The sequence below is a fragment of the Oryctolagus cuniculus genome, chromosome 7 (genome assembly GCF_964237555.1).
Source record: "Oryctolagus cuniculus chromosome 7, mOryCun1.1, whole genome shotgun sequence".
Taxonomy (NCBI): Eukaryota; Metazoa; Chordata; class Mammalia; order Lagomorpha; family Leporidae; genus Oryctolagus; species Oryctolagus cuniculus.
The window spans coordinates 136,646,699-136,663,170 of NC_091438.1; the positions used below are offsets into that span (position 1 = coordinate 136,646,699).

The 16,472-nt window shown below is 40.0% G+C and overlaps 1 protein-coding gene across 13 annotated transcripts in view; it reads right to left on the reverse strand.

The window, feature by feature from the left end:
* LOC100356842 (argonaute RISC catalytic component 3) overlaps window positions 1-16,472 on the reverse strand; it is a 137,339-nt gene that overhangs the window by 72,895 nt on the left and 47,972 nt on the right. For 6 of the 13 annotated variants that reach the window (XR_007913877.2, XR_011390778.1, XM_008273686.4 and 3 more), the window contains 3 exons: window positions 14,965-15,085; window positions 11,197-11,405; window positions 9,913-10,049 (listed from right to left, as the gene is read on the reverse strand). Coding sequence is in view for 9 of the 13 variants with exons in the window: in XM_008273686.4 (XP_008271908.1) it covers window positions 9,913-10,049; window positions 11,197-11,405; window positions 14,965-15,085 (467 nt within the window). In the remaining 4 variants the exon portion in view is untranslated. Of the gene's footprint in view, window positions 1-9,912; window positions 10,050-11,196; window positions 11,406-11,758; window positions 11,920-14,964; window positions 15,086-16,472 lie in introns of those variants that run through there. The other 7 variants (XM_051832181.2, XM_070078753.1, XM_070078751.1 and 4 more) reach the window with 5 other exon arrangements.

Sequence of the window (16,472 nt, forward strand, 5' to 3'; positions counted from 1 at the left end):
AGAATTCATCAGAACCAAGGACAGAGGGCTTGAGCAGAGAAATCTGGAAAAGTGACCTGTTACTAAGGTGCTCCTAATGTTCTTGCCACATCCCTAAAGTCCCTTCTAATAGAAGGTTTGGAGAATTAGATCTCATTTGAATTTGAGCACAAAATGATAGTTACATATCCATACAAAGATACCAGAACAAAATGCAGAAAAGCAGAGCAACATCTCTGATAATGAACACTCAACACAGTATCATCACAAAACAGGAAAATTACAACCCTTTTTTATAAACCATAAGTTCAAAAATTCTCAATGAAGATATGGAAGACAATCTCAGAGCAGAAATTTAATAATTCAAGGAAGAGAGAAAGACAGTTAACCGGAGGAAGTGAAACGAGCAGAATTCAGGAATGGAAGAAAAAGATTTTGAAAAATTCAAAAATGAACACTATGGAGTTGGCATTGTGGTGCAGTGGGTTAAGCCATGCTTGCAATGCCAGCACTGCGTATCAGAGTACCCACGCTTGAGTGCTGGGTGCTCTGCTCTGATCCAGCTTTCTGCTCATAAGTCAGGAAGACAGCAGATGATGGCAGAGGAACTTGGCCCTGACACCCATGTGGGAGACCAGGATGGAGTTTCTGCTTCTCAGCTTTGGCCTGGCCCAGCCTTGACTGCTGCGGTCATTTGGGGAGTGAAACAGCAGATGGAAGATCTCTTTCTCTCTCTCTCTCCCTGCTTTTCACATAAATAAATAATAAATAACAAATCTTTTAAAAGAATCTCATGAGCATACTGTAAAATAATGCCACAAGGAGCACAGTAAGGGTCATGAAGGATATGGCCAACTAAAAAGAAAATCTAGGAAAATAATAGGAAAAAAATACTTTCAGCAAACAAAAATGACAGATGCCTTCTAAGAAAAATAAAAATCAAGGTGACATCATACTTCTCCATTAAACATTTAATGTCAGAAAGCAGTGGAAAAATACCTACATGTACTGAATAATATAGCAGCAACAAAGAAAAGGAGAACTTATAGGAGATACAAGACAAAATAGAAACACACTAACAATAGTAAATTTAAATTTATTTTTCCTGGTCTGAGAGAACAAAACACCAAAATAAATAAGGAAATAAATGACCTCGACAATATAATCAAAATGGTAGCTCTGATGGATAATAATTTCATTCTGCCCTAATAAATACACTTTATTTTGAAATATTCACTGAATTATCACAAACTAACCACATATTAGGCTACAAAAATATATCATCAAATTCTAAAAGTAGTAATACAAACCACATTCTTGGAGGCCGGCGCTGCGGCTCACTAGGCTAATCCTCCACCTAGCGGTGCTGGCACACCGGGTTCTAGTCCCGGTCAGGGTGCCAGATTCTGTCCTGGTTGCCCCTCTTCCAGTCCAGCTCTCTGCTGTGGCCCGGGAAGGCAGTGGAGGATGGCCCAAGTGTTTGGGCCCTGCACCCCATGGGAGACCAGGAGAAGCACCTGGCTCCTGGCTCCTGCCATCGGATCAGCGCGGTGCGCCGGCTGCAGCACGCCGGCCGTGGTGGCCATTGGAGGGTGAACCAACGGCAAAAGGAAGACCTTTCTCTCTGTCTCTCTCTCTCACTATCCACTCTGCCTGTCAAAAAAGCTAAAAACAAAAACACCTCTAATATGAAAATTTAGTTTCTCAAATATTTGGATAATAAGGGAAATAAAATTTGAGGGGCTGATGTTGTGGTACAGCAGGTTAAGCTGCCACTCACAATGCCAACATCCAACATCGGAGTGCTCTTTTGGAGTTCTGGCTACTCTGCTTCCAATCCAGATCCCTGCTAACGTGCCTTGGAAGACAGAGGAAAATGGCTCAAGTACTTGGACCCCTACCACCCAGTGGGAGTCCTAAATGGAGTTTCAGGTTCCTGGCTTGGGCCTGGACCAGCTCCAGTCATTGTGGCCACCTGAGGTGAACCAGCAGATGGAAGATATTCATATTCTCTCTCTCTTTCCTTTCTCTCTGTCACTCTACCTTTCAAATAAAATATGAAAGTAAATAAATTGCTAATCTAGTTAAAAAAGAGAAATAGCCTTAAATCAACTTGGTTAATTGAAGTAGAGACAAAAATTATAAAGATAAAAGTAGAAAGTAAGAAGACAGAAAACAAAGCCAGAAAAATAACTAAAAAATAAAATTAAAAAATTCTATCACTGGGGAAAAAAAATCAATTGACTAAACTGCTAGCTATTTTAATCAAGAATAAAAAGAGAGTGGGCACAGTGGCCTAGTGGTTTAAGCCACCATTTGTGATACCAGCATCCCATATTGGAGTACCTGCTTGAGTACTGGCTGCTCTGTTTCTGACTCAGCTTCCTGCTAATGCACTCTGGAAGGAAACAGATAATGACTCAAGTACTCGGGTCCTGTCATACCTGAGAGACCTGGATGGAGTTCCAAGCTCCTGACTTCCACCTGACCCAGCCCTGGCTATTGTGAGCATTAAAGGGGACTGAACCAGCAAATAGAAGACCTTTCACTCTCTCACATTCTTTCTGTCTTTCAAATAGATGAAAATAAACATTTAAAAAAAGTCAAAAGGACAAAGCATAAACATACAAAATAAGAAATAAAATTTCAAAAAAATTGTTGTAAAACTCTATACAATTAAATTTAATATGGCTAAAACAAATGATTTTCTAGTAAAATATGACCTACCAAAGTAAATCCAGACACCTTGAACAGAAAGATTTTCATAAAATAAATGGAGAAAGATTTAAGAGTTGCCCACTAAACACGATGAAACAAAAAATATGAGTATTATGATTTTATAGGGGATTTACAAGAGTTGATAACTTTAATTTTTTTTTATTATTTTTTTTATTTTTTGACAGGCAGAGTGGACAGAGAGAGAGAGACAGGGAGAAAGGTCTTCCTTTGCCTTCCAATGGCCACCACGGCCGGTGCACCATGCTGATCCGAACGCAGGAGCCAGGTGCTTCTCCTGGTCTCCTGTGGGGTGTAGGGCCCAAGGACTTGGGCCATCCTCCACTGCACTCCCGGGCCACAGCAGAGAGCTGGCCTGGAAGAGGGGACCGGGACAGAATCCGGCGCCCCGACTGGGACTAGAACCCGCTGTGCCGGCGAACTTTAATATTATTTTAAAACTGCTGGCCAGCGCCGTGGCTCACTAGGCTAATCCTCCGCCTAGCGGCGCCGGCACACCAGGTTCTAGTCCCAGTCGGGGCGCCGGATTCTGTCCCGGTTGCCCCTCTTCCAGGCCAGCTCTCTGCTGTGGCCAGGGAGTGCAGTGGAGGATGGCCCAGGTGCTTGGGCCCTGCACCCCATGGGAGACCAGGAAAAGCACCTGGCTCCTGGCTCCTGCCATCGGATCAGCGCGGTGCGCCGGCCGCAGCGCGCCGGCCGCGGCGGCCATTGGAGGGTGAACCAACGGCAAAGGAAGACCTTTCTCTCTGTCTCTCTCTCTCACTGTCCACTCTGCCTGTCAAAAAATAAAAATAAAAAATAAAAAATAAAAAAAAATAAAAAATTAAAACTGCTATATGGGGGCCAGCGCTGTGGCATAGCAGGTAAAGCTGCTGCCTGCAGCACCAGCATCCCATATGGGTGTTGGTTTGAGTCCTGACTCTTCCACTTTTGACCCAGCTCTCTGCTATGGCCTGGGAAAGCAGTGGAAGATGGCCCAAGTCCTTGGGCCCCAGCACCCACGTGGGAGACCTGGAAGAGGCTCCTGGCCCTGGCCTTGGATCAGCCCAGCTCCAGCCACTGCGGCCATCTGGGGAGTGAACCAGTGGATGGAAGCCCTCTCTCTCTGCCTCTGCCTCTTTGTAACTCTGCCTTTCAAATAAATAATTAATCTTTGGAAAAAAAAAAAGAGAAGAAAACACAGAATCCTCTTGTATTCAAGTGCAAAAAAAAGAACTGAGTTTATGTTAAACCAAAAACCAAATTAAAAAAAAAAAACTGTACATTTTGGAAAATAGAAAGCTTTTGAATTTTTAATGAAATGTATTATTAATACTGAAATTTGAAAAGGATTGTACAGAGAAGTCTCCAGATTTTTTTTTTTTTTGTATTTTAATTTAAAAAGTAAAGTATTAGCAAATAGTATCACATTAAAGATGAATCTATGGGTTGAGTATTTGGTGTACTGGTTTAAGATGCCACTTGGTACACACACATCTCATTTTGGAATGCCTGGGTTCAAGTCCTGCTTCTGCTTCCATTTAGCTTCTTGCTAATGTGCACCCTTGGGAGAAGGCAGGTAATGGCTCAGGTAATTGGGTCCCTGCCACTCACAGAGGAGACCCAGATGAAGTTCTGGCTTCGTCCTGGCCCAGCCCAAGCTGCTGTGGGCATTTAGAGAGTGAACGAGTGGATGAAAGATACCTATCTGTCTCTCTCTGTCTCTGCCTTTCAAATAAAGTGAAAAACAAAATAAAACTGTTAAAAGATTAGAAGACTCTAGAGTAGCAGATGTTGAAGACATTCACAATTCATATCAGAGTGTCAGTGTCAGTACCTGGCACTTGTTCCTGACTCCAGTTTCTTGCTGGTGAAGATCCTGGGAGGATGAAGTGTTGGCTCAAGGAGTTAGATCCCTGTTACCCACATGGGAGACCTGGTTTGAGCTCCCAGCTTCCAGCTTTGGCCTGCCCAGCCCTGGCCATTGTAGGCATTTGGGAAGTGAATCAGCATATGGGAGTTCTGGCTCTCAAATAAATTGATTTTTAAAAATTTAGGAATGCCAGTTTGGTTCAATGTTTGTTAAAAGAAGAAATATATCATCAGCTCTACAGATGCTAAAAAGGCATGTGCAAAATTCAATATGCATTCTTAATGAAAAGTTCTTAAAAAATAGGAATAACAGATGTTCCTTAACATGATAATATATACCAACACACAGGAATGCATAAAACCTAATGCAGAAACACTGGGAACATTCATTTTAAAGCAATGAATGAAAAAAGACACCTACTAATTGCTACTGTTTACTATTATCATGTCTAATTAGTATATCTGATAAAAAAATTAGAGGTATCAAAAAATCAAAGGAAGAGATAAATCTATCACTGTAGATAAAATGATCATAAGCTAGAAATCCCAAGAAAATAACTTGAATTCAACAAGGCAGAGAGATAAAAAGTTAGCACATGGAAATCAAAAGCCTTCATGTATATAAGCAATAACCAGTTAGAACATACAAACCTATTTAATAGCAACAAAAAGGAGAATAATTCCAGGAACAACATAAAACATGCAAAGTTTATGTGAAGAAAACTTAAAAACTCCTTAAGGAAACAAAAGTAATCTTGAACAAGCAGTATATGTTCTTGGACAGAAAGACTCAATACCTTAAATACAATCCTTTTTTCTAACTTAATTTTAAATGTAATGAGTTTTCAATAACAATAACAACCTGTTCTCTCCTACTCACCTGATCTAGACAAGGGGTTTCAAAAGTACAATAAGGTACAGTAAGAGTTGCCTTGAAAATCTTGAAAAGAAAAAATGGGACTAGCCCTATTAGATATTAAAAGTCACAAAAGAAATCAGCAACTAATACATACATGTATGTGCGCACAGCAACACACAAACTTCTGCATGGAAAAATAAAAAATAAACAAACTAAAACTCCACTATGCCAAAGGTCAAAAGACAAACAACCCACATAACAGACAAATTTAGGGGCCAGCATTGTGGTGCAGTGGGTTAAGCCCCTGCCTGTGAGGTCAGCTGGAATGCTGGCTGGAACACCAGCTGCTCAGTTCCCAGTTAATGCACCGAGGAAGGCAGCAGAAAATAGCCCAGACACTTGGGCCCCTGCCACCCATGTGGGAAACCTGGATGGAGTACTGGCCTGCTAGTTCAGCCCTGGCTGTTGTGACCATTTGGGGAGTGAATCAGCAGATGGAAGATCTGTCTCTTTGACTCTTCCTTTCTCTCTGTCATTCTGCCTTTTAAATGAACAAAATGAATCTTGGGAAAAAGAAAAGAGAAAGAAAGCACTCCTAGTAAATGAGATAAAATATACAACAAGAAGAAAAGTAAAAATGTAAACCAACAGTTCATTTAAAAACACAAGTGGCCCTTACATATGGGAAACATCTGTCAAATGTACATTGAAAGAATGGGGTCGGTGCTGTGGCGCAGCATCCCATATGGGTGCCGGTTCAAGTCCCAGCTGCTCCACTTCTGATCCAGCTCTCTACTATGGCCTGGGAAAGCAGAAGATGGCCCAAGTCCTTGGACCCCTGCACCTACATGGGAGACCTGAAAGAAGCTCCCGGCTCCTGGCTTTGGATCAGCGCAGCTCTAGCCATTGCACCCAACTGGGGAGTGAATCAGTGGGTGGAAGACCTCTCTCTGCCTCTCCTCCTCTCTCTGTGTAACTCTGACTTTCAAGTAAAATAAATAAATATTTTTTTTTTTTAAAAAGGAAAGTACATAACAGGGATGGTCATTTAGCATAGTGTTTAAGATACTGGTTAAGATACCTGTGTCTCAAATAGGAGTATCTGGGTTCAATACACAGTTATGGATCCTGACTGAAGTTTCTTGCTAATGCAGAACCTGGGAGGCAGCAGGTGATAGCTCAAGTACTTGATAGACCTGGATCAATTTTTTTTTAAAATAAAATATATATGCAAACTACTAAATCGAAGAGTTTGAATCTCTAGTGGCTAAGATACAAGGAAAGAGGTTCTTTCACTCATTAATGTAAAATGTTTACAACCTCTATGAAGTTCAATCAGGCAAAAATGATCAAAGTTGCAAACACAGTGGAAGGCATTTGGCCTACTGGTTAAGACGCCAGTATACCCACTTGGGACAACTGTATCCCATCACAGGAGTGTTTGAGTTCAAGTCCAGCTCTGTTTTTTTTTTTTTTTAAACAATTATTTATTTATTTGAAAGGCAGAGTTTACAGAGAGAGAGGCAGAGACAGCTGGAACTGGGTCCATCTGGAGCCAGCAGCTTCTTTTGGGTCTCCCATGTGGGTTTAAGGGCCCAGGCACTTGGGCCATCCTCTGCTAATTTCCCAGGCACATTAGCTGGGAGTTGATCAGAAGTGGAGCAGCAGCCTCTATCAGATACACCAAAACGTCGGCCCCTCCAGCTAAATTCTTGCCTCCAGCTTCCTGCTAATGAACTCCCTAAAAAGCAGCAGAACTTGAGTCCCTATCACCCACATGGGAGACCTGGAATGAATTCCTGCTTCTGGAATTTGGCCTGGCACAGCCCTGGCCATTGGCGGCATCTGGGAAGTGAACGAGCATATGGAGGATTTCTTTGTCTCTCTCTGCCTCTCAAATTTAAAAACAAACAAACAAAAACTGTTACAATTACCCTTGAGCCATTAATCTCACTTCTAGGATTTATCTTACAGATGCACATATATCTAAATATATTGAAATGATGTTCTGATATGATGAATCATAAAATAGTCCTAGTATATGTATCAGGGAACTGGAAAATACTCCCTCCTTGGGGTGAACATTTGGTATAGTGATTGATACCCATTTCCCATACTGGAATGCCTGGGTTTGATACCCAGCTCCGGCTCCTGACTCCAGCTTCCCACCAATGCAGATCCTGAGAGGCAGTGGTGATGGCTCAAATGATGAGGTTCCTGCTCCCCATGTGAGAGACCTACACTGAGTCCCCAGCTCCAAGCTTCAGCAAATCATTTGGGAAAGTGAAAACTGTGGATGGGTTCTCTCACATTAAAAAACAAAAATTAAAAAAAAAAGTTTTTTGAAAGTACGTATTTCCCCCTCAATCATATTTCCACAATGGCAGATACAACTGAACACAATGAGGATATTATGTACTGATGTGGAAAGATCCAGGAATCCTTGAAAGAATGGCTAATTAAAAGTGCCAGGCTGGAAACATCAGACAAGTCTAGAATATCTTGCTGTGCCAGAAAGCAAGAAACTATGAAACATTAATAAACTGAAAAATTACCCATTGGTAATTCCTACTGAAGTGAATTATTTGGATAACAATGATCAGTGAATACAACATCAGTAATTAAAAGTGGGAACTTTGGGGCCAGCACTGTGGCTCAGTGGGTTAACGCCCTGGCCTGAAGCGCCATATGGGCGCCAGTTTGAGACCTGGCTGCTCCACTTCCTGTCCAGCTCTCTGTTATGGCCTGGGAAAGCAGTAGAAAATGGCCCAAGTCCTTGAGCCCTTGCACCCACATGGGAGACCCGGAAGAAACTCCTGGCTCCTGGCTTTGGATTTGCACAGCTCTGGCTGTTGCGGCCATTTGGGGAGTGAACCATCGGATGGAAGACGTCTCTCTCTCTCTCTGCCTCTCCTCTCTCTGTGTAACTCTTTCAAATAAATAAATAAATCTTAAAAAAAAAAAAAAAAGTGGGAACTTCACAAAGAGGGATTCCTATATCTAGTGATTAATTTCTGGACCTATAGATTCATCTTAGCCTCACTAAAATTAGGATCGCAAGATACTGTATGCCTCCTAAAGTGAAATAATATAAAACACTTAAGAAGTATTTTGAACCAAAAGTGAATCAAACTTCTAAGGTCAATTTTTGTTTTCTAAGGAAATACAGGGGATAGAGGCAAGATAATGACACAGGAAAACAGACAAATTCAGATTTGAGGATATCCTACAGGTGGAGTGACTATAAGCTTCTGTTATGAGTCAAAAGCATAAAAAAGGAAAAAAGAAAATGACAGACAGAAGAAAACAGAATGATTAGGTTTAAAAGGCATAATAACCAAATGTGATACTTGAACCTGATTTGGATTCTAGTTAGAATCAACCAACCAGAAAAAGACATACTTGAGACAAACAGGGAAATCTGACTATAAAGAGGATATTAGAGGGTAAAAATAAATAATTGTTTTTAATTTTCTTATATATGAAAATGACACTGCTGTGTAAGAGAACACCCATATTCTTAGTGGTGGACAGAGAAACAGTGGGAACAAAATAACATGCTGTCTGGGACTGATTTTCAAATACCACAATAGAGGAAAAAATGTAGATAAGTTAAGTAATGGTGGAAAAATTCTGGCAACTTGAATAACAGCTACATATATAGTGGTTCCATCATACTATTTTATTTTTTTATAAACTTGAAAATATTTGTAAGAAAACACCTAAAACTGAATACAACTGGCACATTATGCACTAGCACCAGGCACAAATGCCTGATGTCAGGCCACCATGACCAAAAAACTCTTTTTTTTTTAGATTTATTTATTTATTTATTTGACTGGTAGAATTATAGACAGAGAGAGACAGAGAGACAGAGAGAAAGGTCTTCCTTCCATTGGTTCACCCTCCAAATGGCTGCTACGGCCGGTGTGCCGCACTGATCCGAAGCCAGGAGCCAGGTGCTTCCTCCTGGTCTCCCATGCAGGTGCGGGGCCCAAGCACCTGGGCCATCCTCCACTGCCCTCCTGGGCCACAGCAGCGAGCTGGACTGGAAGAGGAGCAACCAGGACTAAAACCCAGTGCCCATAAGGGATGCCGGCACCGCAGGCAGAGGATTAACCAAGTGAGCCACGGCGCCGGGCCCAAAACTCTTTCTTTTAAAATACCCATTTCCAGTGAAACGTTGACTTAGAGTTAAAAGGACAAAGGTGAGTTAAAATACAACATTGCTCAGATGATCATGTTAGGGCTTTTAAATTTGTTTGCATGTACTTATTTCATGTTTAGTAGCATTCCAAAACAAGTTCTTTGTAGAAGCTTTCTAAATGCAATGTAATAAAAGTATAAAGGTTTTTCTTGTTGTCATATCCAAATATTATGTCAAGTCACCAGTACATGCCATTATGTATAAAGTTTACACACACACACACTCATGGGCCATATAGGAACCAACTGCCCAATATGGAATATGGCTTCAGTTCTCTTACCATCGATATTCAGCATCATTTTCCACATGGCAGGCCGAACAGACTGATGGAATCCAAACCATACTTCCCTGCCCCCTCCTAGAGGGTGGTCATATCCTTCTGGAGCTGAGAAAAAGGAGCGTCCCACAGGTGTATATCTAGAAAAATTAAAAAGGCATGTTCAATTCTTTCCAATACAAGTATACAAATCTGAATGAAATACAGCAGAGACTAAAGCGCAGACAACTAATTTATCATAATGAAGCTTATCATTATAAATATATAAACCTAAACATTTTCCAAACTCATAAAAGCAAAAAGTAGCCATTCTAAATGAAAACATCCATTAGCATCCTCACTGATATTCTCAATGTTAGTTTGCATAATAATTTAAAAATACATTGTGAAAAATAGCTTAAAAATTAACATTCCAATTTTAAAAATGCTCAAGAGTAAATAATTATTGATCAGAAATCCATTTCTATAAATGTGTTCGTAAGACATACTATTTTTCTTTAAAAAAACATAATAGTCTGGTATATGTGTATGTGTATATGCATGTACACACATACATATGTGAGGTGACAGTGTGGTTAAAAGAGTAGCAATTTCAAAACAATTTGAAGCTATTATACTGACAGTAAAATTTCTTTTAAAAAGCAAGGAGAGGGGTTGGCACTGTGACATAGTAGGCTAAACCTCTGTCTGGGATGCCGGCATCCTAAATGGACACTGGTTCAATCTAGCTCTCTGCTATGGCCTGGGAAAGCAGTAGAAGATGGCCCAAGTGCTTGGGCCCCTGCACCCATGTGGGAGACTTGAAGAAGCTCTTGGATCCTGGCTTTGGACTGGCTCAACTTCAGCTGTTGTGGCCATTTAGGGAATGAACTAGCGGATGGAAGACCTTTCTCTTTGTCTCTCCTTTTTCTGTCTGTAACTCTACCTAACAAATAAATAAGTAAAATCTTAAAAGAAAGCAAAATGATTTAACTATAGAAAGTATCTAAAAATGTATCAGTCACTCAAGGTTTATAGCCACTAAGAGAAAGGGTCAGGCATTTTTCTGTGAATGCATTAATTAGAATAATTTAGCTAATTATGTTCATTTATTTGCAAATTTCAGATAATTTTTCTGTAACTTAATTCTCTCAATGAATTTATATATGCATGCTATTCCTGTTCAACTGAAATAATCAAAAGATACAAGATATGAAAGTTAACCAAGGGAGGCCTGCACAACTTATTCTTAGAAGGAAAATCTTCATATTTAAAATGCAAAGAGGAATAAAAGCCAGAAGCACCCACTTCATGGAGGGCAGATGACGTAGCACCACATCAACGGCATGGACAGGGTTAGTGCTGATTGGCTTGTCTAATTCCAGTGGCTCAGGCAAGGTCCGTCCTGTCAGTACTTCATGCAGTAGGTGCCAACTCACCCGAGAAACAAATTTGATTGACACTTTGAAAGGTCGATCTTTTCCACCTTCCCCAGGTAATGTGACATCTAAATCTACCTGTTGATAGGAAAAGACTCAATTGGCAAATGTTGAAAAAGATAAATACAATTTAAAGTTTAACTTATAAAGAGATCAAAGATCTAAGAAAAAGTAAGACAAAAATAAAAAAATCAACCTCAATGTCAATCAATTACAATAATTCAGATAACAGAGTTATTCCTGTCAGCATAATCTGTCATTTAAAAATACTGGAAGCTACCCAGACACTCTAACACTTAGGTAGCTATAACAAAAGGAATGGGGGTGGGTGTTTGTTTGGGGTGCTGCTTGGGATGTCTGCATCCCATATTGGAGTGCTTTGGTTCAAGTCTCAACTGTACTTCTGACTCCAGCTTCCTGCTAATGCATACCCTGAAAGGCAGCAGATAACAGCTCAAGTATTTGCATCTCTGCCACCCACGTGGGAGACGTGGATTGAGTTTCAGATTCCTGGCTTCCACATGGCCCAGCATCGGTTGTTGCAGGCAATCAGGCAGTGAAGGCCTCTCTGTCTGTCTCTGTCTCTCTCTGCCTTTCAAATAAAATGAAAATAACAAACAAAAAATTTTTAAAAGGAATGAGAAATCTCTTGCAACTGATATGAAATAATTTCTAAACTATATTGTTAAATGCAAAATGCAGCAGTACAAAAGATTACAAATAGTACAGCATCTTTTGTGAAAGAAAGGAAAATGAGTAAATATTCATTTATTTACTTATTTTTACAAAAAGAAACAGTAGGTATGAACTGTACAAAAGAAAATTGGTTACTTTCTTTTTTTTTTTTTTTCTTAAAGATTTCATTCATTTATTTGACAAGTAGAATCACAAACAGTGAGAGAGACAGAGAAAGGTCTTCCTTCCACTGGTTCACTCCCCAATGGCTGCAACGGCCAGAGCTGCGCCAATCCGAAGCCAGAAGCCTGGAGCTTCTTCCAGGTCTCCCATGTGGGTGCAGGGGCCCAATCACTTGGGCCATCTTCTACTGCTATCTCAGGACATAGCAGAGAGCTGGACTGGAAGAGGAGCAACCTGGGACTAGAACAGGCACCCATATGGGATGCTGGCACCACAGGCGGATTAACCCAGTGCCCCACAGCGCCGGCCCCAGGAAATTGGTTACTTTCAAAGGATGGGAAAGAATGGAATGGAAGAAAAAAGGGAGAACAATACTGAGTATATTTTTGGGTACAGTTAGGAAGCACAGTGAAGTTCTATATATTTAAATTTTTTTAAAAATCAACAAGGATGGAAGGAAAAAAATTAAAAGTGAATGTAGACATATTCAAATGAACCCAAATGTACTTCAAATGAATAACATAACTAGAATAAAAGAAATCACTAATGCAAGAAATTCTTTAATATAGTGTATTTCCTATACCCTCAATTTAGGGGATGGAAATGAAGAAAAGGTAGGTTTAGAAGAACTGCATTAAAATAAAACCTCAAATTCTCATTAGATCTGTTTCATGCCGTGGTATAAGATAATTCAGAAACTATCTTGTTTGAGCATATTTCAAAAAGTTCATGAAAACTGAATTAAAAGGTATGTTTATATGGGTGCAAAAATTCTGAAATTCATGCATAGTTTTTTTCACAATACATATTTTCCATGAATTTTTTGAAGACCTTTCATATGAACTGCAGGACTGAGCAAATGAGAAAAGTGAATGTTCTGAGGCACCAGGGGACTAACTAAAGAATAAGGAAGACAGAAACCTGGAATGGGGTTAGAAAGGAAGAATCCTGGGAAAACAGAACTGGAAGAATCAGTGTGAACTCATGTTTCCAATAAACATATATAAAACTTACTATACAAAGTATATTTACTGTTTAATGTTCTATTTTATTTACTTATTGGTCTATTTATTTATATTTCCTGCTTCTGTGTATGGAGAGGGCTTACAAGTACATATAGTCTGGCAACATCAAGCATACCTGGTTTCAAAATTGCATTCTCCAACTAAAATAAATCAAGGCTCCTCTGAGAAACAGTCATTGAAGGGTTACAGCAGGGAAAACATAAGATGAACCTGGCACATTTTATTTTGCCATAAAGTAACGAAGTATTTGTGGAAAAGTGTTAAGGGGCCGATGCTGTGGTAAAGCAGGTTAAAGCTCCAGCCTGCAGTGCCAGCATCCTTTATGGACACCAGTTCAATTTCCGGCTGCTCCACTTCTTCTTCTTCTTCTTCTTCTTCTTTTTTTTTTTTTTTTTTTTTTTTTTTTTTTTTTTTTTTGACAGGCAGAGTGGACAGTGAGAGAGAGAGAGACAGAGAGAAAGGTCTTCCTTTTGCCGTTGGTTCACTCTCCAATGGCTGCCGCGGCCGGTGCGCTGTAGCCGGCGCACCGTGCTGATCCGATGGCAGGAGCCAGGTACTTATCCTGGTCTCCCATGGGGTGCAGGGCCCAAGCACTTGGGCCATCCTCCACTGCCTTCCCGGGCCACAGCAGAGAGCTGGCCTGGAAGAGGGGCAACCGGGACAGAATCCAGCACCCCGACCGGGTGTGCCGGCGCAGCTAGGCGGAGGATTAGCCTAGTGAGCCGTGGCGCCGGCCTCCGGCTACTGCACTTCTAATGCAGCTCTGTTATGGCCTGGAAAACCAGTACAACATGTTCCAAGTGCTTGGACCCCTGCACCAGCATGGGAGACCCGGAAGAAGCTCTTGGCTCCTGGCTTTGGATTGGCACAGCAGCCACGTAGGGAGTGAACCAGCAGATGGAAGATTCTCTCTCTCTGCCTCTCTGCCTTTCAAATAAAAATAAATGTTTTAAAAAAAAAGTAATTCTGGGACTGATGTCATGGCACAGTCGGTTAAGCCACCTTCCATGATGCCAGCATCCCATATGAATGCTGGTTCAATTGCTGGTTGCTTCACTTTTGAATGAAGCTGGTTGCTTCACTACTAATGAGCCTGCGAAAGCATCAGAAGATGGCCCAAGTACTTGGGCCCCTGCCATCCACGAGAGACCTGCCATTGTGGCTATCTGGGGAGTGACCAGCAAATGGAAGATCTCTCTCTCTGTCTCTTCCCCTCTCTGTTAACTCTGCCTTTCAAACAAATAAGTAAACCTTTTAAAAAATTACATTAACATTAAAGGGGCATGATGTGTGCCAACTATTCATGAATAGTTCAGGAAAAAAAAAGTATGTATGTGTCTCTATATAGCTATATCTACAGGTAGAAGGAACAAAGAGAGAGAGAAAGAAAAAGTGATACAATAAATATGGCAAATGTTAAGAATGTTGGTGATTCTACCCAAAGGGAAAATGAGAATTCTCTGCATGATTCTTGCAGTCTTCTTGTTAAGTGTGAAAAGTTTATGGAAATGTTATTATAAAAAACTATGCATGGTTTTCAAATTTTTGTACCAAAATAAACATCTTTTAATTCTATTTTTCCACAAAAGCTTTGAAGAATCCTATTTTACACACATACACAAGTATTCTAATTTTTTAATTATATACAGAACATATTTCATGTGTTTCATAACATGTATTATAGTTTAAAATTATAATAAATTAATTAATTTAAAAGAAGACAATGCAAAAATATAAAGGAATGTGTATCTTACCCCAGTGGTTGCCACAGGAAGTGGATTGGCTGTATAAAGGCTTCTTTTTCCATCATAAACTGGTCTACGGTCTCCAAATATAGTTACTTTAAAATGCTGAACCATTGAGTCAACCACCTCCCTAAGAAGGGGGGAAAAATCACTTAATCCTCTGCAAAATGGAATACCAAAATGCTAACTGAAGTAATTTCTAGCATTGCTTAAAGCTGTCAAAAATCTAAGATATTCATTCATACATGATGAAGATTTTGCTTTCAGAATTATGGCATAGGTTACCAAAAATATTGATTACTATCCAGGATGACAGGCATTTCACCAAAGAGAAGAATAAACCCAGGACACAGCTGTCCTGGAAAATGCTCGTATTCTCCTTAGAAACTGACTTAAAATTCCATTCACTTATCTCTAAAAACTCCTTAACATATTTACCTCTCTTTCTCAAAGAGATACTTTTTCCACTTTACTAAAATAGCACCTAGTACCTATCTCCATTAGAAACTTAGTCTAGGGGCCGGTGCTGTGGTGTAGTGGATTAAAGCTCCAGCCTGCAGCGCCGGCATCCCATATGGGCGCCAGTTCAAGACCCCGCTGCTCCTCTTCTGATCCAGCTCTCTGCTATGGCCTGGGAAAGCAGTGGAAGATGGCCCAAGTTCTTGGGCCCTTGCACAGCAGATGGAAGACCTCTCTCTCTCTCTGGCTCTACCTCTCTCTGTAACTCTTTCAAATAATTCTTTAAAAAAAACAAAAGAAACTTAGTCTAGTAAATTATAATTATATATACTTCCTTTCTCTGAACAGTGAGCTTTGTGAGAGCAACAAACACACCAGAATCCCTTGTATTTCTCCATCCTTACCACAGTATCTAGCCAGTAAGGATATTTATGAACCTTCCATTTTTACCCAGCAAACATTTTGATCCCATATACTGACATGGAAAGACAGTCAAGACTTACAAATTCTTTTGAAATTACAGACTTAATATGGAGAATGATACCAAATTCCCTTAAATCATATTTGAAAAAACTATAAAATAGGATATCTGGAAAGATATGTGCCAGAGAGGAAATTGATGAGGTGATAGGGTGACTTTTGTTTATTCAATCTAAATATATTACAATGAGAGTAAACTCACTAGAATAATTTAAAATAAATTTAAGGCATTCAAATCAAGCCCAACCATTTGAGGAGGAGTAGGCAGTAAAAGAAACCAGCAATTTCTGATGGGAGTAAATAGGGAGTAGGGGGAGGTAACAAGTCATACTAAGAGTAATTCTTTCTACATGACACAAAGTTTCTATGTTTCCCTTCTTTTTAATTTTGCTTTGTTGAAACTATTAATTCAATATCAAGTCTTTCTACAGTACATTAAAGAATAAAGATTTGATTCTCCTTCACTTTTTCGTTTTAATACAAATTTCAATGATTTTCTTCCATTTTAAAGTTTTCTTTTGAGGCCATTACTAATAAATCCAGTTTCTCAAGTGAAATTTAACTGATATAATTAGCAT